A 22,448-nucleotide genomic window follows, 5' to 3' on the forward strand; every position below is an offset into this window, starting at 1 on the left:
CTCATCTCTTTCCCTGTCTATAATGTGCTGTGCTTGTTCCACCAAGAGTTGGTTAGGACCCCTGAACAAAGTTGTATAGAGTTGGCAATCAGTTGCTTTTCAAATAGCATGGTGCTTTGGGTTGTTCAGAACTTATGAGGGATGATGATGTGTGGACAAATAGATCCCACGGACTGTGATAGGTAGAAGATGATTTTTAAAAGATGGAAACACAGTAGGGATGATTTCGCCTTCAGTAAGTCTCCTGATGCCAATCCCTTCCCTCTATCTCCCCACTACATTCCTAGGCCAATCCACCATTTTTTAATTAATTTATTTATTTTGAGATGGAGTCTCACACTGTCACCTGGGGTGGAGTGCAATGGCATGATCTCGGCTCACTGCAACCTCAGACTCCCAGGTTCAAGCGATTCTCCTGTCTCAGCCTCCCGAATAGTTGGGATTACAGGTGCTCACCACCATGCCTGGCTAATTTTTTGTGTTTTTAGGAGGGATGGTGTTTCACTATGTTGGCCAGGCTGGTCTTGAACTCCTGACCTCGTGATCTGCCGCCTCAGCCTCCCAAAGTGCTGGGATTATGGCCTGAGCCATCGTGCCTAGCCAACATTATCTTTTGCTTGCTAAACTGTAATAGTCTCCTGACTGGTCTCCCAATGTCCTTCCTACCACCCCCCACATCTGTTATTCACCATGCAAGCAGAGTAATTTTTCTAAAACAAAAATTACTCTGTACATCCCCCTGTTTAAAATCCTTCTGACTTCCCATTTTCCTGGGGATAAAGCATAAAATCCTTTAAGACTATATAATTTGAGAAGGATCTGTCTGGACAACCTCACCTGGAGGTACCCACCCCAGCTCTCTGTGCTCTAGTGAATCTTCTTTCAGTTCCTAGACTTTGGTGAGGTTATTCCTGCCTCGAGGCCTTTGAATATGCATTCTTTCTGTCTAGAACTCTCTTTTCACGTTGAATTCATACCTAGATCTCAGCTCAGTCATCTTTCTCAGAAGCAGGCTCTGGCATCCCAGAGGGACCAGGCCCTTGTTATAAGATTTTTTCCCCACTCTGTGCTTTTCTCATCATAAGAAAAAAATAACATTGATGCCAACAGTCACAGATTATAATGAAGTATCTATTTGTATGATCGTTTGATTAATATTAGCCAGTCTTGTAGACTCCAAGAAAGCAGACATCATGTGTGTTTTGCTCAGACCATGGTTGTTGAATTTCCAACACCTGGAACAGTTGTTTAGCCTGTATGAGGCTCTCAATAATAATTTATTTAATGAATAGATTAGCAAAATATTTCTGGGAAAGAGAAAATCAAAGGAGGGCTCAAGAGTATCTTTTTCAAAAGTCAAAAAGGAGATGTGACGAGAAATTTGAACCCCCTGCTGAACAGTACTCCGGGAATCTAAATGACCAGAGTGGTGGGCCTAAGACTGGAAAGGCAGAGCTGCACTGACCTCAAAGATAGAAGCCAGGGGTTCTCGACCTTGGCAGAACATTTGGCTCACTCAAAGAGTTTCCTAAAAATACCAAGGCCAGAGCCTCAGCTTCAGACATTCTAACTTATTAGGTCTAAGGTGTAGCCTAGGAGCTAGTAATTTCACTAGCTTCCTAGGTTTCTAGTGTGCGGTCTGGGTTAAAAATCACAGATCTAGCAGGAAGTAGGATTTTCCTAAGGTCAAACAAGTATTAAATTTCAGAGTTAGGGCTAAAACCCGAGCTGCTGGACTCCAGGACTTTGAGCTTTTTACTCACCTGGAAACCTAAGAGAACTAGTACTATAGTGCATGCTGCTCTGCCTAAACCAAGTAGAAATACATGGAGATAAGAAGTTAACTCAAATTAACAGAGTTCTGGGAAATCTCTAGTAAAGCAGAACTTTTATGGCTGAGCAATGGGGCGTCTTAGAGTCATTAAGATAGCCCCCAAATTGGATAGAAATAAACTAACTCCAGCTTTGCAAACATCAGCTTTTGTGTAGTTTTTGCTACCTTATACAGAGGAATTTGTTTTCTCTCATCTGTTCTGAGATGGTGCTGTTGCACTACTCTCATAAAATCCCAGATATTAAACTAAAAAGGATCTTAGGGGTCATGGAGCCCAGTGATTTCCACAGATCCCAAGAGATCTGCAGAGGAAGTCCTGAAGTGACTGAGATCCCTGTGATCCCAGAGTTATTAATATAATTGGACAGTAAAGTATTCATTCACCTAAGAAAAAGCTCCACCAGCTAACTAATATGTCAACAATTGCATGCGTCAAATCAAGACACTGTATTTGTGCATTTTCATTTTTTCTAAGACTTTCAAGTAAGAAAACAGTAGGAAAAAAAGGAATTTCCTATTATTTAACAAATCTGGTGCACTGTGAAAACAGAATCTTTCAAATCATGATGATAAGTTTAGGAGCCCCTGATCTAATCCAAATGGGCTTACTACTGAATAAGAGCATAGTCATCCCATAAATCAGGGCCAGGGCTTAAAGCATAGGGACTTTTCACTAGCGTTCTTTGTTATCTAACCCCTTCCAGCAGCATTCTCAATCCTCTTACCCACCCACTTCTCCACCAAGAAAAGAATATCTGAAAGTCCCAAGTCTTCTCTTTGAGCTGAAGTGGCTTTCACTGAAGCAGACGGCAAAAAGGGTAAAAATGTCAAGGAACAAGAAGGAAAGCAGAAGAGAGAAAGAAAGAAGGATGGGTCAGGTGTTCAGCTATAATTATGCTTCTGAGTCCTGAAGCAAAGAAGGCGATCTTTTAAATATAGACTGTCTGGATCAAAGAAACGTGTTTGTACATAACTAGCCCTGTCCCAAAGAGAAAGAGACACACAGGAAAGAGAGTTTTGGTCATCAGTGACTCAGCATTGCCCACCTTTTAACCCAGAGTCCTGTCTACATGCGAAATGCAGAAAATCTCCAAGTAAGTTTGAGACAAAGGAAGGCTGGAGAAGACATATCTGAGGAAATAGGGCCAGGAGCATCGGAAAAGTCCAGCCATCCCCACCTTGTTTGTGTTTTCTCAATTTCTAATCACTCCTCCCTCCACTTGCCACCTCCTAACTGTCCTTCTTTTCCTCATGTCTCCATGCCAGGGACAACTTTTGTGCCCAGACTGAGATGCATGGAGCACAGCTGCTTCCAATGTCTCTAACACATTCAGGCTTGTCTTCCCCAGGCAGCAAGACCTACTTGGTGAGAGGCAGTGGATCTGGACACATGACGCACTGTGTGTGTGTGTGTGTATATATATAAAGGCAATTCTAGAAACAGGAGACATGGAGTGTCTCTACCTAGCATGGGGTTCACTGGGGCTCTTTGCCCTGTTCTTTCTCTGTGCATACCGCTGTCTTTGGCCTAAACCAACTCAGGATTTTTGCTTCTTAGCTATAGAAAGTTTATATTCTCTTTCTGACCCAAACTACCCTGCTTCCTAGTCCAGGCTGAGCTATACCTACGGCTGCTCTCTCCTGCGTTGAGATAAATCTCCAATCACTCAGCTCTCACTTGCTTTGCAAAATTATTTTTCCTGGTCTTTTGCTTTCTGCCACATACCTACATCATCTTCTGTGTATTTTCAGTTCACCAGGACAAAAATTTTAGTAATCCACAAAGAGTCAACCCCTCAAATATATATATATAAATACATATATTCAGAAGTGCTCATTAGAATCTACCCTTTCTGTTGCACAAAAAGGAAGGTTTACTTTCTTCAACAGCAGGTTTCTATATTTACTCTGTACCTCGAATCAGTCCTCCTCCTCACCCTAGTTTTCCCTTGGCCACCACAACACAGAATGGCAGGCCCACAATAGTAAATGGAGCCTCAGAGAGTATTTACTTCAGCCTGATACGCAATCCAGACATCCTTCTGCAGAGTGTCTGACAGGCAGTCAGACAGCTGACACATTATTCCCATGGGCCCATATAGACAGCACACAGAAGAGGATGCAGGCCAGCAGGGCTGTGTGTGTTGCCCTAACACAACAAAAATGGACTCAGAAATGGACTTGGAGCACAATTTTCCTCCTTTTGAGCAATGGAGTTTACCTTGAACATCCCATACAAAACCTTGATACTTTTTGTAAATTACCAAAAAATTTCACAAAAGCACAGGCTTACTCATGCCAAGCACTCTTTCAAAGTTTGTGTGAGAAAATCCACAGCTCCCTGGACAAATGCTCTTGTGCTAATTAAACCCCATCTCTGGCATCATGGTCTCATGTCTAATTTCTACCGGGTGTTTAGGAGCCTACACCTGCTGGAACCCAGAGCGTGGCATCGTCCCTGAGTAGCATGGCTTCGTTTCCAGCACCATCACCCCATGACGCAATTCCCTCTCATCCCCTTCCGAGGAGAATCACCTGTAGTAGTTTTTGCTGGAGGATGGTGATGTCTCGAGAATGAGTGCGGTTGCCACCACGAAACTTAAGGGGGCGGTAGACGCAGCACGTGGTGAAGCAGATCATGTAGAGCAGGTACAAGGTAGCCATGATACAGAAGTACGGCCGGCCATACTTGTTCCACTTGAAGCTCACCAGCTCCTTCACTGGGGTCTGTTCCAGAATTTGGCGAGCCTGGCATGGAAGTAGAGTGAAACTTGGGGTGACCAACACAGAAGGATGCTGTTTATCCCACTGGGGGCCAGAAGAGGCAGGGCAGCAACCATCACTCATTCAGCTCGTCAGTCACTTCTTTGACGGACAAATAGTATAATTCTTGCATATGGCTGGGCCTTGTGCTAGTGATACAGGTAAATGATTATAGCAGTAAACACAAGGCACCATAGCACCAAAGAGGATTTAAAGGATAGGTAGTAGTTAGATGAGTAAAGGGAGAGTTAGGAAAGATCATACCATAAGCTAGCAGCAGCTGCCAGGTCAGGAAGGTCTGAGAAGCCATTGCCCATTTGCAGTTGAGATATGGTTGGGGAGAGGGGAGAATCTATTGGGAGTGGTAGTCAGAAATGATAATGACTGAGGAAGAACAGGGCCAGATCATCATGCATCATAAATGCCAAGGTAGGAAGTTTGCATTGTTTGTTTTTTCTAAATATAACAGAAAGCAACTGGGGAGTTCAAGGAGAGAAGTGGTCAGATTTGCTCTAGAAGTATTATTGGGCTGGAAAGAAGCAATGGAGGTTACAGGCAGTAGGATGTGGCAGGGTGGGATGGTGCTCTGATATAAGCAGCCAGTGAGACGTTAAAGATACACAGGAGAGGGGATGATGGATGGGAGGAGGCATCTGAGAAATTAGAAAGAGGCAGATTCAAAGCACAGTAGAGTGATTAGCCATTAACAGCACGAATATCTTTTCTATTAAAGCTGGAGGGGAGGAGAGAGACAGTGGGCAGTTTCCAGACATGCTTGGCAGTGTAGGGCAGGAAGCTGAAGGATCCCTAGCCAGAAAGCCTCTATTTTTGTCCTAAGTCAGGAGTCTAGGTCTTCTGAACTGCAGCTGAAGGTAGTGAAGGATGTGAAAGGGGGCTAGAAATGAAGATTTATGGAGGAAAAAAGCAACTGACCCAAGACACATATGAAACCTGCTGGAGAATATTGAGAATAGCTTAAATCAAAGACCAAGGATATGTGGTGGTGAAATCCACACAGTGGGATTGTGCTTTTAATACCTAAGAAATCCTGCTCAAAGTGTATCTGTTTCCAGGGATATTCTCTGAGGAAGATCTCACAAACTGGCCACTCAACTTTTCTTCTATTCGTTAGTATTAATAATCATTCATGTTTTCTGGCTCTATAAGGGTTCCTGGGAAATTGTCATGTGGCAGATAAAAAACAGAAACCATATCTTGGCACTCTCATGGAGCGTCTGAAACCTGGAAGTCTTTTCTCCTCTCTGCTGCAGTCTTCAACAAACTTTCCTTTCCCTCACATCACTCAATCCAGCATTGTTGAATGGTCTATATGTTGCTCCCTCTCTAAAAAGTTGTTTTTTTTCTCTCATCTTCCTGGTGACTCCCAATTCTTCCTTGAAGATCCAGCCCAAGCATTTCCTCTGTGACATCTTCTCTCGTCTATCCAAGCCAAGTTAACTCTACCTCAATGTGGCTGTCTGCGTGCATGGTACACACAACTATTACGGCATATGTCATACTCTGTTGCAATTATTCAGAACAGGGAATGAGAATTGAGGAAGCTGATGAACAGGAACTGTGTTGTATTTATTTCTGTACTGTTTTTTCTTGTGCAGTGCCTGACATACAGCAGGTGTTCAATATGCTTGTATTAGTCCATTCTCGCATTACTATAAAGAACTACCTGGCACTGGGTAATTTACAAATAAAAAGGTTTAATCGGCTCATGGTTCTGCAGGCTGTGTGGTTCTGGAGAGGCCTGAGGAAATGTACAATCATGGCAAAAGGCCAAGGAGAAAGCAGGCACATCCTACACGGCCGGAGCAGGAGGAAGAGAGAGCAGGGGGAGGTGCCACACACTTTTAAACAACCGGATCTTGTGAAAACTCACTATCACGAGAACATCAAGAGGGAAGTCTGCCCCCATGATCCAATCACCTCCCACCAGGCCCCTTCTCCAACACTGTGGATTACAATTTGACATGAAATTTTTGCATTTGGACACAAATGCAAACCATATCAATGCTGAACCAATGAATAAATATGAGGAAACAGCTCTTATTTGGAGTTTCTCATCTGAAATGTTAAAAGGTGAAAGGTAGGCAGAAGAGACTGGAGCTAAGCAGACAGACAGGGGACTCAGGAGAGGAGTGTGCATTGGACTTTTCCCCATGTCCCAGGAGACTATTCTCATCTCCACCTATTACAAGGCTGGGAAGTGTCTCAGGCCCAGGATCTTAGTAAGTGGACAGACTCTGCGCAAACACTAAATTCCCTCACATGACAGCCCTGATCCTCCTTGGCATCCATACCTCTCGTTTATCAGAGGAGACCACAAGCTCTAGGAAGGACAGCTCCTCTCCCCAGGAGTCGATCTCCGTGAGGTCGTAGAGAATGGAGGTCAGGGGTCCATATGTCCACTGGATGTGCCTCCGTTTCTGCATCAGGTGCTGGAACATCTGAGAGACCACCAGGATGAGTCAGGGGGCCAACGTGTGAGAAGGTGGTCGAGGAGAACAACTCCATTGGATGGAGCCAGTTGCCCACCCCTTGAGACAGACAGGCAGTGGGAATCAGCAAACCTCTGCATCTACAAGCTTCCCCTTTTTTGTCATCTTTCCTGCTCCAAAACCCCAGAAAGTGCAGAAAGAAGAAAATAGGCAAAGGAAGCTAGAGCTTTGGGTTACCATAGCACATGCATTACGGTGAGGTTCTCAAATCCTCTTGAGGCAAGGAACATGAAGCTGAAGATTTCAGTGATGGAATAGGAAGCAAGGGACCACCGTCCCTTTGGGGAGTTTGGGGGAAAAGGGATTTTAGAGAAAGGTGGGCCCTTCACCTCTGTTTCTCCCAGAGCCAGCGGGGATAGGTTGAGGGTCATTAGAAAGACACCTCAAGGATGGGGAACGTCTCTCACCACAGTGTTACCCTCCACTCCAGCCAGCTTGAAGGGGGTGAGACCCTGGTGATTGGGCACAAGGTCCAGGGGCTGCAGGTGGTCCCCATGTCCATCGTAGGACAGCAGCAGGTTGTACATCTGGCAGGCAAAGGTTTTGTTGGGCTGGAGGATGAGGATGTGTAACACTGTGTTTCCTGGGGAGGATGCAGGGTGTCATGTGGCCACTGGCCTAAAGTCCCTGACATCCCCATCCCCACTCAGGGGTCTTCCTAAAGGTCCCAGCTCCACTCCTTACCCTGCTCCTTGCTCCCCACAGCATCCCAGCTCCCCTCCCCATCCCAGCTCTTACCCAGGGAGTCCTGGGCCCTGATGTCGGCTCCATGTTCAATGAGCAGCCGCACGATCTCCTCGTTGTTCACACAGGCAGCAAAAGACAAAGGGTGCTCCCCTGTGGACACAGAGAGATCCATGGCAGGAGAGCACAGGATGGCAGGATGGGGTGGGCAGTCTCCCCCAAATAATGGCCTCCTCCTCATCCCCCACGTCTCAGCTCTAGGCTGAGGGACATTCATCCAGCAGAACCAGACGAAGGAATCGTCGGGGGAATGGGCCTCTGGCTTAATTAAGCCCTAGAAGGGCTGCCCCTCCCAACTGCCTGACAGATGGAGCTGAAGGCAGGACCCTCCTGCCCTGGCCTCCCTCTGCCTTGCCCGCCTCTCCAGCCAACCATCCTCCAAGCCCAACCCTGCTCTCACCAAAGTAGATGAGGTTGCGGGGACTACGGCGGAAGGCGGTGCCTGTGGCTCTGGCAGAGACGCTGGCCCTGCGGGTGAGCAGGGCTCGCACCAGGTTCACGTTCTGGTTCACAACAGCGATGTGCAGTGCAGTCTGACCTGGCCCAGAGACAGCCATCATCCGGGTCTGCCTCTGTCCCTAGTTCTCTCAGGGACACAGCATCCCCCACCATCCCTCTCAGGAGATTCCTGATAGATCTTTGCTAGACTTCTGCCCTGGGCTTGGCAGGGTGGCCTGGGAGTGAGAGCAATTTGTCCCTCAGGCTGCCCTGCTCATTGCCCTACCCTTCAGTTACTGGGAGCCAGCCGGGGATTGCCATGAATATAATCATTCTCGTGTTGCTATGAGAGAAAGAAATTGAGATAGGTCCTACAGGGACTATGGGAGGTTTGAAAGGAAATGCTAAATGAAGCCACAGATTGGTAAAAGCCAAGACCAGGACGTTTGCGTTTCTCCCAACTCAACGGAGCCCATCCTCCTGACCCTCCATCACCCCACCCCAACCCATCCTTCAGAGGCCAATTTTAAGAGACAACAGCACACCCTCCATCTCAAAGTTTCCACCTTGAATTACCATGTAGGCTCCTTACCTGCAAAAGCCTCACATGTGGTGGGCTCAAAGACCAGCTCTGGGGCAGCCTCCATCAGCACCAAGGCCGCCTCCAAGTTGTCATAGAGGGCTGCTATGTGCAGCGCCGTCTCCCCCAGGGCTCCTGGATTGGAGTAAGACAGAAATGTTAGACACTTTTCAGATTCCCTTGAGGAAGGGGCCTCAGGCTCCAGAGACACCCTCCAAGGCCCTATTTCACAAACTCGAAGGCTTGGGGAGGAGGAGTAGGTTCTTCTGCCCCCACCTCCAACCCATTAAATCCGGATCCCACCTCTTTGTCGAACGTCACAGGTGCGGTCCAGTAGAAGTTGCCTAAGAACAGACAGGTCATTTTCCTTGGCTGCTCGAAGCAGTGGAGACTCTAGAATCCTGGGGAAAAGTGAACGTGAGTTTGGAAGAAACAGTCAGAGCAGAATGAGGCCAAGAGCAAAGGGGATCTAAGACATTCTTTAAGACCAACGTGACTCACACAGTGTGCAGTGACAAATTGGAAAGAAGTGCCTACTGGACTCGAATGACCGAGGGTGGACTTGGGCAAGGGTCAGCCCCAGGGCCTTCCTTGCAATTCACATCATGGTGATTCTCCTGTGAGGATTGGCCCTTGAAGCTCTGCTGGAGGGGAAGAGTTAATAGGAAGAGAACCTGTAGTCTGGAAAGAGTGGTCTGAGAGTCTCTAAGAAGAGGACCCTAGGCTTGGCTGAATTCATCTAACCTGAGTAACTGTCTCAGATCCTGGATAGTTGGAGAGCGGGACAGAGGGCACTTCCATCTGCGGTGCCCCTGCTCCTGGGCCTGCTGAATCTACTGTCTTTAACCAAGGGGAGTTTGGGAGACCAAAACAAAGAGGGAGGAGGAATGGACTGACTGCTAGATCTTTCTTAGGCATTTTGAAATTTGTGAAATTTGTGAGGCACTAAAGTTCTGACTACTCCCTCAGGCTATTTTTTTTTTTTTTGAGACAGAATCTTGCTCTGTTGCCCAGGCTGGAGTGCAGTGGTACGATCTCAGCTCACCGCAGCCTCCGCCTCCCAGGTTCAAGCAATTCTCGTGCCTCAGTCTCCTGAGTAGCTGGGATTACAGGCACGCACCACCACGCCCAGCTAATTTTTTGTATTTTTAGTAGAGATGGGGTTGTGCCATGTTGGCCGGGCTGATCTCGAACTCCTGAGCTCAGGCAATCCGCCTGCCTCGGCCTCCCAAAGTGCTGGGATTATATTGCGCCCAGCATCCTCAGGTTATTTAGATACAGGTCCCTGCAGGGGGTGGAGAGTTTTGGGGTGAGTTACGGGGTGTCTGTTTCTTCTGCATTATACCCTTAGATGCAAAGGTCTAAACAGCTTGTTTATTTGGGTGTCTGAAGGTAAAACAGGTTGAGATATTCATTCTACAGAACCTCTGTTAATCTTTGCTTCTACCATACCCAGATTTGAACCCAGCAAGAGATAAAGCTGGAGCCTCTCCGACTAGACATATGTGTATTGGCCCCAAAGGCAAGCACATGCTGTAGGGGGAAGAACAGAAAGGACAGGCTGATGAGTGGCTCCTCTGAGGTCCCCACCTCCAAATCCCTCTCTTCGAATAGCCCCGGGAGCCAGGGCGAAAAAGTGTTTTTATTTTATTTATTTATTTTTTTTTGAGACGGAGTCTCACTCTATTGCCCAGACTGGAGTGCAGCGGTGCGATCTTGGCTCACTGCAACTTCCGCCTCCTGGGTTCAAGCGATTCTCCTGCCTCAGCCTCCCAAGTAGCTGGGACTACAGGCGCCCGCCACCATGCCTGACTAATGTTTTTATTTTTGGTAGAGACGGGGTTTCAGCACGTTGGCCAGGCTGCTCTAGAACTCCTGACCTCAGGTGATCCACCCACCTTGGCCTCCCAAAGTGCTGGGATTACAAGTGTGAGCCACCACGCACAGCCAAAGTGTTTTCATTTAAAGAAGAAGCTTTTAATCTAAAGGTGGGGCCTGGGTTTACCTGTTAAGGCAGTGCTCCTAGGAGGGGCCTTTGTGAGGTGTCAGTTCCCTGCCCCGTCTCACCCAGGGAATCAGTCCCAGGGAGCCCAGTGTCCCTGACCAGCCCAGAGTGGTCAGGGCTGAGATTGCAAATTCACCCCCATCCTGAGGCCACTGCACAAAGTCCTTGCCTCCCTGGCCTCTATCCCCACTGCCCCTCTGCAGAGGGTCCAAGTTTGGCCTGGAAGCTCACTTTCTCAGAGACCCAGGGGTCCCACTCTAAAGCAGGAAGGTGAAAGGTTCCACTGGAGGTATTGGGTGGGGAGATGAGGAAGCAGAGGGCTTGCCAGTATGAGGGCTCAGAGGTACTTGGGACCAGGCTCAATGTAAACTGCAAATGCAGGACCCCTTGTTCAAAATTATTAAGAATTTGAAGACGAGGACAGCAGGGCATTGAACCAAGCACAGGAATCTTCTGGAGTACAGGGGAGCCCTTTGTGACTGCTAATGTCTGCTCACCAACCTCACCCCTCAGGCAGCTCTTGGGCGCGAGGCAAGCCCCAAAACACTTGGAGGCAGAGGCAGCCCACAGGATTCGTCCCTGCCCCAGCTGCTCTTCCTGGGACTGGACCTCAGGGCTAAGCCATGAAATGATTTACCTGCAGGTGTGCTAGCCCCGCCCGAACTGAGCGCTCTCCAGGGGCAGGCACAAGCCTCATTCAATCTTTATGTCATTGGGACCTAGCACCCCTCTGCACACAGTAGACTCAATAAAAGGCAGATGGACTGAACTCAGAACCCTCCAGTGTGACCTGAGCTGCCCTCCTCCGCTGGTCAGCACCCAGTGTTACACCAAACAAAGCTCTCCTCCCCTTTCCCACACAATCCACTTTCATTCAAATAAATGGTGTTTCCTCATCATGCTTCCACCACCCACAGGAGCGCATCCCTTCTCCAGCAGCTTGCTTCTGCCTGCCCTCCCCATCCCACACACCCTGGCTTCTTCCCTCTGGTCCTTTTTGGTCCTCTCACTCCCCCTTGGCTGTCATTCTGCCTCTGCCCTTAGGTCTACCCTCAAAGATTTTCCTGTGTGGCCCAAAGCCACATCCTCCACCACCACTAAAAGGGGCCAGCGGGGATTCTGTAATTGGGTGGGCTGGAAAGAAAGGGTGTGTCCCAGTGACTGGCACTGAATTCTAGGGTGCTGCATTCGGAAAGCAGGCCCAGGTGGGTCAGAGGGTCTGAGGATCACGGCGGTAGCGCCACGGATCCTTGTGGGAAGCCTACCTCTTCTGCTGCAGCATATGAAGCTTGTCCAGGTGCTGGTCCCAGTCTTGTTGTCTGACCAGAAAGGAGGGCAGAAGTTTCTGAAGTTGGCTCCCGTGCCTTTCTGCCTTAGGTAGAAAACCCCCCATGTCTTCTCCTTGCAGGCACTAGCAGATTATAGAAATGTGGTGAAAGAAACAGGTCTAGGATGACAGCAACTGAGCAAGAGATGGGGTCTGTTTGGGGCTGGGACTCTGAGTTTATTTCCTGTATGAGTTGTGTATGCACCATGCAGCTTGTGGGTGTGTGTGTGTGCATGCGGTGTGTGGGTTGTGAGGTGTGTGTGTGTGCACAGTGTGTGGCTGTGGTGTGTGTGTGTGCATGCGGTGTGTGGTTTTGAGGTGGTGTGTCTGCGTGCAGTGTGTGGTTGGGAGGTGGTGTGTGTGCATGCAGGTGCGCTGAGGGGACTGACCGCCCTGCCTGGGGAGAAGTGCTTTTCCTTGAGGGGGAGGAGCTCTTTGCAGAGCTGAGCCCCACGGCCACAGAACCACCCTGGAGAAGAAAAGGAGGAGGGGAAGGAAGGTTCCTAACTGTGGGCTGGGATGGCTGAGACCCCGAGAAGCTGAGGGGTGGGGCAGAGGAATTCGGAAAAAGAAAAGGGATGGAAGGTGGGTCCACAAACAAGGTGCAGAGTTAGTTGGATGAGGGAGAGGAGGAAGTAAAGACCTTCAGCTCAAGAGTCAGGCAGAGCCTGGTTCAAATCCTGACTCTTATCCCTTACAGTTAGGTGAGCTTTCTGAGCCTCAGTTCCTAACCTGTGAAATTGGGGTAACAGCTATGCTGTCTCACGGGAGCATCTGTAAAGCACGTGTCACAAGTACTCAATCACTGCTGATCCTCCTTCCACAAGAGGCTCAAGAGACCCCCGGGCTGCTTCTCAGAGCTTCCCATTTATGTGTCTTGGGTCATCTCTGTCCTCAACCGTGTACCTCAAAGGAGGGTTTCTGACCCCCACTTCCCAGGCCAACCCTCTCTGTGAGAAGTCCTCATACTGTGACTGGGCAGCTTCCTGGAGCGTCGCCGAGCAAGCTCTCTTGTACCTGGGGAGGCAGGTCAGAGGAGCCCCCGGGGGCCTCGAGTTACTATGGAGGTTGAACAGCAGAAACTGAGCAAAGGTAGACGACAAATAAATCATGACTCCATGTTTGGGACTCTTTCCAGGAATGAACACCAGGAGGAATGAGTAATATTGCGTTATTTTATATATTTTATATTATATTTTATATATTAAGTAGTTTCCCTTATCCACAGTTTCACTCTCTGACAGTTCAGTTACCTAAGGTCAGCCACAGTTGGAAAATAGGTGAGTACAGTACTATAACATATTTTGAGAGAGAGAGAGAAAGAGAGCATTCACACAAGTTTATATTATTATAATTTTCATTTTATTGTTGTTAAACTCTTTTTTTTTTTTTTTTTTTGAGACGGAGTTTCACTTTTGTCGCCCAGGCTGGAGAGCAATGGTGTGATCTCGGCTCACTGCAACCTCCACCTTCCAGGTTCAAGCTATTCTCCTGCCGCAGCCTCCCTAGTAGCTGGGATTACAGGTGCTTCTGTAATCCACCCACCACCACATCCGGCTAATTTTTGTATTTTTAGTAGAGACAGGGTTTCACCATGTTGGCCAGGCTGGTCTCGAACACCTGACCTCAGGCGATCTGCTTGCCTCGGCCTCCTGAAGTGCTGGGATTACAGGCGTGAGCCACTATGCCCGGCCTAAACTCTTCACTGTGCCTAATTTATAAATTAAACTTCATCGTATGTATGTATGTATGTATGTATGTACGTGCGTATAGGAAAAAAGATAGTATATACAGAGTTTGGTGCTATCTAAGTTTCCTGGCATCCACTGGGGCGTCTTGGAATGTATCCCCTGAGGATAAAAGGTGACTACTCTATATGATAGCTTGTATTTATGTTCTCTTTTTTTTTATTATTATACTTTAAGTTCTAGGGTACATGTGCACAACGTGCAGGTTTGTTACATATGTATACATGTGCCATGTTGGTGTGCTGCACCCATTAACTCATCATTTACATTAGGTATATCTCCTAATGCTATCCCTCCCTGCTACCCCAACCCCACGACAGGCCCGGGTGTGGGATGTTCCCCTTCCTGTGTCCAAGTGTTCTCATTGTTCAATTCTGTTCTCATTGTTTTCAAAGAGGTACATCATTATTGAATTGCATTCACTCAATAGACCTATCAGGTAAATGAGAACAAGGAAGAATTCTGTCTGTGAGAATTCTTGGGTGTGTTGGCCCCAAGTCCCATGACTAGTGGCAAGACTGTAACTGGCCATGAACTTGGGATCTCAGCTCCAAACCACTCTCCAGACCTTACTGCTTCTTGGGAATCTTTTGGCTGTAAAGATGTGAGAGAGCAGTGTGAGGATATTCTGGGACCCTCCCTCTGGGGGTCTTGAGGAGTGGGGACTGCCCCCTTCTTTTGTTGTAAGAAAGAGAGATCTGCTCCCAAGATTGAGGGATGGACAAAATAACCTTTAGAGAAGGACAAGAATTGAAGGGAAAATAAATAAGGAAACTAAGAGGAGCTACTATTCATTGATGTTTCAAAAGGGGGAAAATCTGGATCTTTTTCTTATTAAAAGCCAAAAGGAAAAGTTAAAAAAAAAAAAAAAAGATACGGTGGAATTATGTTCTCACTAAGAGTGGGGAGGGCTCAACTTGTGGGACATTTTTCTGCTTCGCTGGGGGTGACGCCCTTGTGGAGTGACTTCCAGTCTAAGGAGATGGAGGGAGTGATAAGGGTGAGGTGGGGGTTGTAGATGCCTTGATAAGCGAGGCAGGTCAGGAAAGGAGCACCTGCCAAGGAAACTACAACCCATAAAGCTGGTCCTGGGGCGGGGGGGTTGGGACATGGGGGGCCGGCAGGGGAGGAGGTTGGCCCAGTCTGAGCTGCACAGAGCAGGTGTACAGGGACTTGCCGCCAAGGGCATTGTCCAGGGGTCTGGGGAAGAGAAAGGGGAGGCCCAATGCTCAGGCCCCCCCACCGCCATCCCTGGGCCTTCGCCCTCTCACTTGCCCTTCTCTGCCTACCTTCTCCTCTCCAGTGAGAAGGGCATGGACAAGTAGCCTGGGTGAGGACCATGGTGTCCCCCCGCAGTCCCAGCTGGTAGACCAGAGATTTGGAGTCTCTCCTGTTCTCTCCTTGCCTTCTCTCCCTACTATTTCTTCCTCTTGTGATATTCAACATCACCATTCTATTTTTTCTTTTCTCTCCTTTCTTTTCATGCCTCTCTCAGCTTTCTGCAAGTGAGGACGCCTGCAAACTCTCCCCTTCAGAGAGCAGCTTCCCTGCCACTGATGCACGGTCAGTAATGCCTCCAGGCACCCGAGAGAACTGGGTTGGGGGCACCAAACTACACCGTCAGGTCCCAGAACCCTTCACGCCAAAGCAGCCTAACCTCTTATTCTAACATAATCAAGAGGAGGAGGAAACATAATACCTAGATTTCCATTTTTAAGAATTACACTCCCACCCCACGTGGCCACAGCCATCTAGGAAAAGGATTCAGGGCCGGGCACGGTGGCTCATGCCTGTAATCCCAGCACTTTGGGAGGCTGAGGCGGGCGCATCACGAGGTCAGGAGTTCGAGACCAGCCTGGCCAACATAGTGAAACCCCGTCTCTACAAAAAAAATTATCTGGGCCTGGTGGCAGGCACATGCAATCCCAGCTACTCAGAAGGCTGAGGCAAAAGAATCACTTGAACTTGGGAGGTGGAGGTTGCAGTGAGCCGAAATCACGCCATTGCACTCCAGCCCAGGTGACAATATGAGAGGCTCCGTCTCAAAAAAAAAAAAAAAAAAAAAAATAGAAAGAAAGAAAAGGATTCAAATACTATATCTTAAAACTAATTGTGGCCAGGCGCAGTGGCTCACACCTGTAATCCCAGCACTTTGGGAGGCTGAGGCAGGCAGATCACCTGAGGTCGGGAGTTCAAGACCTGCCTGACCAACAGAAAGAAACCCTTTCTCTATTAAAAATACAAAATTAGCTGGGTGTGGTGGCACATGCCTGTAATCCCAGCACTTTGGGAGGCCGAGGCAGCCAGATCACCTGAGGTCGGGAGTTCAAGACCTGCCTGACCAACAGAAAGAAACCCTTTCTCTATTAAAAATACAAAATTAGCTGGGTGTGGTGGCACATGCCTGTAATCCCAGCTACTCAGGAGGCTGAGACAGGAGAATCACCTGAATCCAGGAGGCGGAGGTTGTGGGTGAGCTGAGATCGTGCCATTACACTCCAGTCTGGGCAACAAGAGTGAGACTCCATCGCAAAAAAAAAAAAAAAGTGATTATCACTGGATGGTGGAATTATTAGCCTTTTTGGGGTTTTGTATTTTTCTACATTTTATATTTTTGTAATAAGAAAACATATTTAAGGGATTCCCTGTTTTCTGCAAGAATTTATCTCTTTTAACACTGCGGGGGTCAGGCGGGTGGTGGTGGTAAGGAAATGGAAGTAATGGAAACAACTCAGTTATTTCCACTCAAGCCTGCCCGGGAGGCAATTCTCACCCCAACCGCCCTCCCCATTCATTCCCACAGAGATGGCTGGAGATGGCTTCTCTTTTTGCCAGGAAACCAAGAGGCTCCTCCCCCAAAATAGCCAGGAGGGAGGAGATTAGTGATGGTTTTTTCCATTCAAGCGTCATTGTTTGGATCTCACGTCAATGGGTTCAAGGTAGGGGTGAGCAGGGTCACCTGCCTACTTGAATCTTTCCTTACTCACCTTCAAGTGACCTCCTGTACCACTCCCTAGTCCCTCGTCATCTGGCTTGGACCATCAGGAAGTGTGTAAGAGATGGTGTCTGCTGTATGCGAGAGAGCATCCATGTGGGCATGTCTGCTAACACGAGTAACCTCTGTGGGAAAGCATCTCCTTGTGTGTTTCTCTGTCTGCAGTTCCCTCTTGCAGAAAGGGTGCCTGTCTCGGCAGTGTCCTTGGACCTGCATGTGGTGTTTCATTCAGGTCTGGTATGCATGGATGAGCAGGAGCGGTGTGAACTGGTTATGAGAGTTCAGGAGTGACTAAAGTCTTCTCTCACCTGTCTTAGCAGCCATCCTGCATCCAATGGCCTATGTCTCTGTTGCTGGTTTTCGAAAAAAGGCCTTCTTTCTGTCTCCCTAACTCACAACCCTCCAACCACCTCTGCCCAGGAAGCAGTTGGGGGTGGTTACCCACAGCCGGTTACTGCCAACAGATCTGTGCTCATGGGCACAGAGACATAGGCATAGGGCAACAAGTACTGAGGCAGGATTCTCCCAGATCTGTTTTTTGGGATCCTAGACTCCTTGCCGCACTGTGGCTTCTCTGCAGACTCTAAATCCTTCCGCCAAGCAATGAGGTTGGATATGAGCCTCTAACAACCTTTTCTTTCTGTCTAAGAGTACAGAAAGGTGTAAAATGAAAGAAGAGGGTGTTTCAACCTGTTGGTACAAGAGGGCAAAGGCTAGAAAAGTGGGAAAACCAGGGGAGGGTGAAGAGAGGGTGTGAATGGGCTCTACCAGCTGCAAGGCACCCTGCTCTTTGTCTCTCTCTCTCTCGCTGTTCACTCTCCCTTCATCTGTCTCTCTGTCTCTGCGTCTCTATCTCTCTCTCTGTCTCTACCCCTCAGTTTCTGCCTGTCTCGGTCTCTCTCTCTTTCTATGTCTCTGTCCGTCTCTGCCTGTCTCTGTCTCTGTGTCTTTTATACACACACACAGCATGTGCTCTTACCCATCCTTGCCCTATGCTCCTCCCCATCTTTATTTTCTGGCAGACCTATGCTTCATGTAGAGCAGCATGTTCATGCCCACGACTTGAGAATCCTGGCTGGCACATCTGTTCTGGGCCTCATCCTATGGAAACCACTCTTGTTACAGAAAGGCCACAGAATAGTGGGAAGATATCATATTTAAAAGTGAAAGTTAAGGCCGGGCGCGGTGGCTCATGCTTGTAATCCCAGCACTTTGGGAGGCCAAGGTGGGCGGATCACGAGGCCAGGAGATCGAGACCACGGTGAAACCCCGTCTCTACTAAAAATACAAAAAATTAGCCGGCGTGGTGCCTGTAGTCCCAGCTACTCAGAGAGGCTGAGGCAGGAGAATGGCGTGAACCCGGGAGGCAGAGCTTGCAGTGAGCCGAGATCGTGCCACTGCACTCCAGCCTGGGTGACAGAGTGAGACTCCGTCTCCAAAAAAAGGTAAAAGTTAATCAAGAGTCCTTTTCTGCCCCTTAATATTTGGGTGATTTTGAGTGAGACAGTCATTTTTTCTGTGAGCCTCAGTTTCCTTATGAATGTAATAGATATGAGAACACTATGATTTTGCAGTCCTGGTTGCTACGTGGATCTAATGGTATAATGGATACGAATGTACATTGCAAGCTCTTAAGTCATTTCTGTTGCTAAATACAGGATGACCCACTGTGGTCACCTTGGAAGCCTCTGCCACCCCTGCTGGCTGTGCTCCATTCTGGTGCCTCGCCATGGAATGCTCTAGTGAGCCGGAATGAAGGTCAGGCCCATGGTTGTGATGTCACAGAACATGTGAAGTCAGAGGAAGGGGAGAAAATGCCCCTGGAAAGGGTTGAGGGCCAGGACAGGAATGGGGCAGGAGGTGCACGGATCCTGCTGGGCACTGGGAGTAGCGGGCGGCCGAAGGCAGCGGGTGGGCAGGTCCATGCCTCCCCTGGCCCCCCAGCTCTGCAGGGCAGTGTTCCTGGTTCCCATCTTGCTGCTGCTGCAGGTGAAGCCTCTGAACGGGAGCCCGGGCCCCAAAGATGGGAGCCAGACAGAGAAAATGCCCTCTGCAGGTAGGTGGAAAAAAAGACAGGAGAGTCTGGAGGCTCAGGGTGAGGTCTGTGTGAGGCCAGGCCTCAGGTCACTGATGAGGCTAGGGTGAGACCTGACAGAGGTCTGGTTTATGGGGGGTAACTCCAGCCGTTGATGGTTATCATGTGAAATAATAGTGTCAGGGCTCACCATGGGCCAGCTGAGCTTGCATGCAACTTCTTTGTGTGTAAGCATGGTGCATTTGGCTGGCTTTTGTCAGGCTTCAAGGTGGCCCCTGACTCCCCCAATGTTGAAACCCTAGAGGAGGCAGCTAGCCTTAGGAATGGTGTGTGTGTGTGTGTGTGTGTGTGTGTGTGTGTGTGTGTGTGTGTTTGAGTTGGGGCTATGGTTGAACACAGATCAGAAAAAACCTCTAGAAAGAGCATCCCCTCTCTGGTCAAGGCCAAGGACATGGGCAATTGGGACTGCAGCCCTAGGCTTCAACGTGTTTTTCCTGTTCTAACTTATCCTTTCTGGTTCAGGCCAGGGTCAGGGCTCAGTCCTCGTCCTTTTCCCCTGTTCCAGACCAGAATCAAGAACAGTTCGAAGAGCACTTTGTGGCCTCCTCAGTGGGTGAGATGTGGCAGGTGGTGGACATGGCCCAGCAAGAAGAAGACCAGTCATCCAAGATGGCAGCTGTTCACAAGTACTCTTTCCACCTCAGCTTCTGCTTTAGTCTGGCCAGCGTCATGGTTTTCTTAGGAGGGCCATTGAGGCGGACATTCCTAAATATCCATCTCTGCTTCATGCTCACTCACTGACCCTCCCTCCCTCATGGGCTCCAGGTCACAACTCCCAAAAGAGATGCAGGCATGGCTCTCTGCCTCTGATCACCATCACTGTACCTCAGGGTTCAGCAGCAGAGATACCAGTTGCCATCAGTGCTAACTGACTGCCTCTCCGGGTTCGGAGTTTCGTCTCCCAGAGCCAGAGACAGCAGACCCACATCCTTCTCTCCCACACCTCTCCTGGTTTTGTTCAGGACAGCAGATTAGAGGCAGGAGGCAATGACAATAAAATAACGATAAAATCCTGAGAACAATTGGGAGCAGCTTTCCGATACTGAATCCAGGCCCTTCTCGTCTCTAACTAGACTGCTTTATTGTCCAATCTTTGGTCCACTGGGTGGCCTTCAAACCCACCAGGTCGCCAATTGTTGATTCTTTCCTTTTCTTGTGTCCATGAAATGTTTTTGGCATTTCTCCCTCTTATCTTTTCTGACTTCAGGGTATTTTTCTCCCGTGTAGTTAATGACTTCTAGGCATAGAACATAGCAGGAACAAGTCATTAAGAGACAAGCGGAAGCCAAGTGCCAGCTTTTATTTTTGGAACAGAAGCGGAAAGGAAATCTTGCTCTGATTCCGTGGATGTGACCAGGGAGGTGTTGGTCGATATTTCTGTGCTGTGGCATCTTTGGTAGCCAAGTTACCAGAGCTGGCAGCGGCTGGAGGGGTTCAAGAGAGCACCACGTGCACAGTAGAAATATCTGGCAAAGGCTGGGGTGCTGCTGAGGGGCCCGTGGACTCGGAGGTGTGGAGGGCTGTGAGTGTCGTGAGAGTCCTGGGGGCTGGGCTCCCTACACATCACCTGAGCAGGAAGAGAGGTCATTGAAGGGGGAGGGTCCACAGGACAAAGCTGACCTGGTGACAAGGGGTGATCAGGGACAGCAGACTAAGAGGGGAACAGGGGATCAAGGGCTCCAAGGGCCACATGGAGCATTTGAAATGTATAGTTCATTTAATCTGGCAATAGGAGTCCAGGAGGAGGGCCTGGGCTGTGTAATGATACCATTTATCAGTGACTGAGAGGCAGGGTCTAGCACAGGAGCTCTGGGGTGAAGTCTAATCTAAGCATGTTGAAGACCTGGCACCTGAGTCTGTTGAGGGAGCACAGGGTGCTTAAGGAGGTGATGTCAAGTGGGCGCCACACCTAAGGGCAGGTGTCTGAAGAGGAATGTGGCACACAGCCTGTCGCAGGCTTTTTTTTTTCTTTTTTTTTTGAGACTGAGTCTTGCTCTACCACCCAGCCTGGAGTGCAGTGGCATGATCTTGGCTCACTGCAACCTCCGCCTCCCAGGTTCAAGCGATTCTCGTGCCTCAGCCTCCCGAGTAGCTGGAATTACAGGCGCCCACCACCAAGCCCAGCTAAGTTTTGTATTTTCAGTAGAGACGGGGTTCCACCATATTGGTCAGGCTGGTCTTAAACTCCTGATCTCAAGTGATCTGCCCACCTCGGCCTCCCAAAGTGCCAGGATTACAGGTGTGAGCCACTGAGCCCAGCCACATGCTCATTTTTAAGGCATCTGTATTTCGGGGGTATGAGAGGAGAAAAAAGATGGTCTCCTCTCCTGGATGAACCTGGGAATAGAGTTTTTTCTACCTTTTGAGTTGTGGGGGTGCTGAATTAGGTAGAAGAACATGTAGTCATCTGAGGGGTGATTCCAAGGGGTAGGGAGGGATGAGAAAAAATGACAGAGAGGACAGCTGCAGCAGAGGGTTTGGGGTGTTTGGGGGAGTGTCTGAGGAGGGGAGTTCCATGAACTTCAGTAATAAGGCATTCAACTGACATAAAGCAAGCTGTGGCGGGAGGTGGCCACTGCCTACCTGGGCATAGCTGCGAAAGAAGATCTGCTGGGGGCTGAGGTCCAGGCTGGGCAGGACGGTCTCCCCATGGTGCCATAACAGCCTCTTGCTGTATGCCTGGGTAGGGGTGGGTGGAGAAGGGCCCTCAGGCTCTAGACCTGTGGCCATTTGAAAGTCCCTCCACACAGTACCCAAAACCCATGGCCCTTGCTCACTGGTTCTGCACTGACAAGTTGATCTGAGCCAGAAGAAAGAGTACTTCCCAGAAGACCTATAGATGTCCTAAAACTGAGGATCTCTGGGGTAGGAGGGGATCCCCAAGTTGCCGTCTGTTCAGTGGGGATGCGATGGGCAGAAAGCCATGCAACTATACTTGAGTCAGGAATGGTGGAAGGAAAGCTTGAGTACGTGTTTTCTAGTCTGCCAGTACACATAAACTGTGGCCCTTGACACTTGCATACCTGCAGCGCGATGGCTAGCCCCCCAACGTCTGCAGCGTTCTCCAAGAATGTGAGCGAGTCATTGAAGGAGGTTCCGTTGGGTAATGGAAAGGCAGCATAATGGCGCTTCAGGCACAGGCGAGCTTCCTGGAGGGCATGGGTGTCACAGGCTGGGCAGCCCCCAGGCAGCACTGTTGAAAACAGGGCAAGAGAACGTACGGCAAGAGAACATAGGGTTGGTGCTGCCGAGGTGAGGATGTGGGTGTTACTGCAGACTGAACCAGCTCCCAGGAGCATGGCAAAGTTCCCAGGACTGCCCCACCTCAAACCCTCAAATAACCTCCCTTTCCCCTCCAGGCCTCCCTTGTGGCCTTCCCTTAGGGTCCCTATAATCCCACCTCCCAGTG

General features: G+C 49.1%; 2 protein-coding genes across 3 annotated transcripts in view; one reads left to right on the forward strand and one right to left on the reverse strand.

Moving 5' to 3' along the window:
* The window catches only part of LOC129485126 (kell blood group glycoprotein), a 58,653-nt gene that overhangs the window by 17,086 nt on the left and 19,119 nt on the right, over nt 1-22,448 (reverse strand). Inside the window, exons 17-26 of one of the 2 annotated variants that reach the window (XM_063642313.1) lie at nt 22,063-22,232; nt 21,623-21,718; nt 12,140-12,285; nt 9,173-9,270; nt 8,882-9,004; nt 8,252-8,389; nt 7,846-7,944; nt 7,515-7,690; nt 6,910-7,056; nt 4,370-4,582 (exon numbers count right to left, since the gene is read on the reverse strand). In XM_063642313.1, the coding sequence (XP_063498383.1) occupies nt 4,370-4,582; nt 6,910-7,056; nt 7,515-7,690; nt 7,846-7,944; nt 8,252-8,389; nt 8,882-9,004; nt 9,173-9,270; nt 12,140-12,285; nt 21,623-21,718; nt 22,063-22,232 (1,406 nt within the window). Of the gene's footprint in view, nt 1-4,369; nt 4,583-6,909; nt 7,057-7,514; nt 7,691-7,845; nt 7,945-8,251; nt 8,390-8,881; nt 9,005-9,172; nt 9,271-12,139; nt 12,286-20,306; nt 20,607-21,622; nt 21,719-22,062; nt 22,233-22,448 lie in introns of those variants that run through there. The other variant, XM_055284315.1, reaches the window with a different exon arrangement.
* Nucleotides 18,724-20,061, forward strand: LLCFC1 (LLLL and CFNLAS motif containing 1). The gene is made up of 2 exons (XM_055281475.2): nt 18,724-19,000; nt 19,545-20,061. Exons 1-2 carry the CDS (start codon nt 18,793-18,795, stop codon nt 19,778-19,780), a joined length of 444 nt encoding a protein of 147 aa, XP_055137450.1. The 5' UTR covers nt 18,724-18,792; the 3' UTR covers nt 19,781-20,061.

Source organism: Symphalangus syndactylus, chromosome 6, assembly GCF_028878055.3.
Source record: "Symphalangus syndactylus isolate Jambi chromosome 6, NHGRI_mSymSyn1-v2.1_pri, whole genome shotgun sequence".
In the NCBI taxonomy this organism is placed as follows: Eukaryota; Metazoa; Chordata; class Mammalia; order Primates; family Hylobatidae; genus Symphalangus; species Symphalangus syndactylus.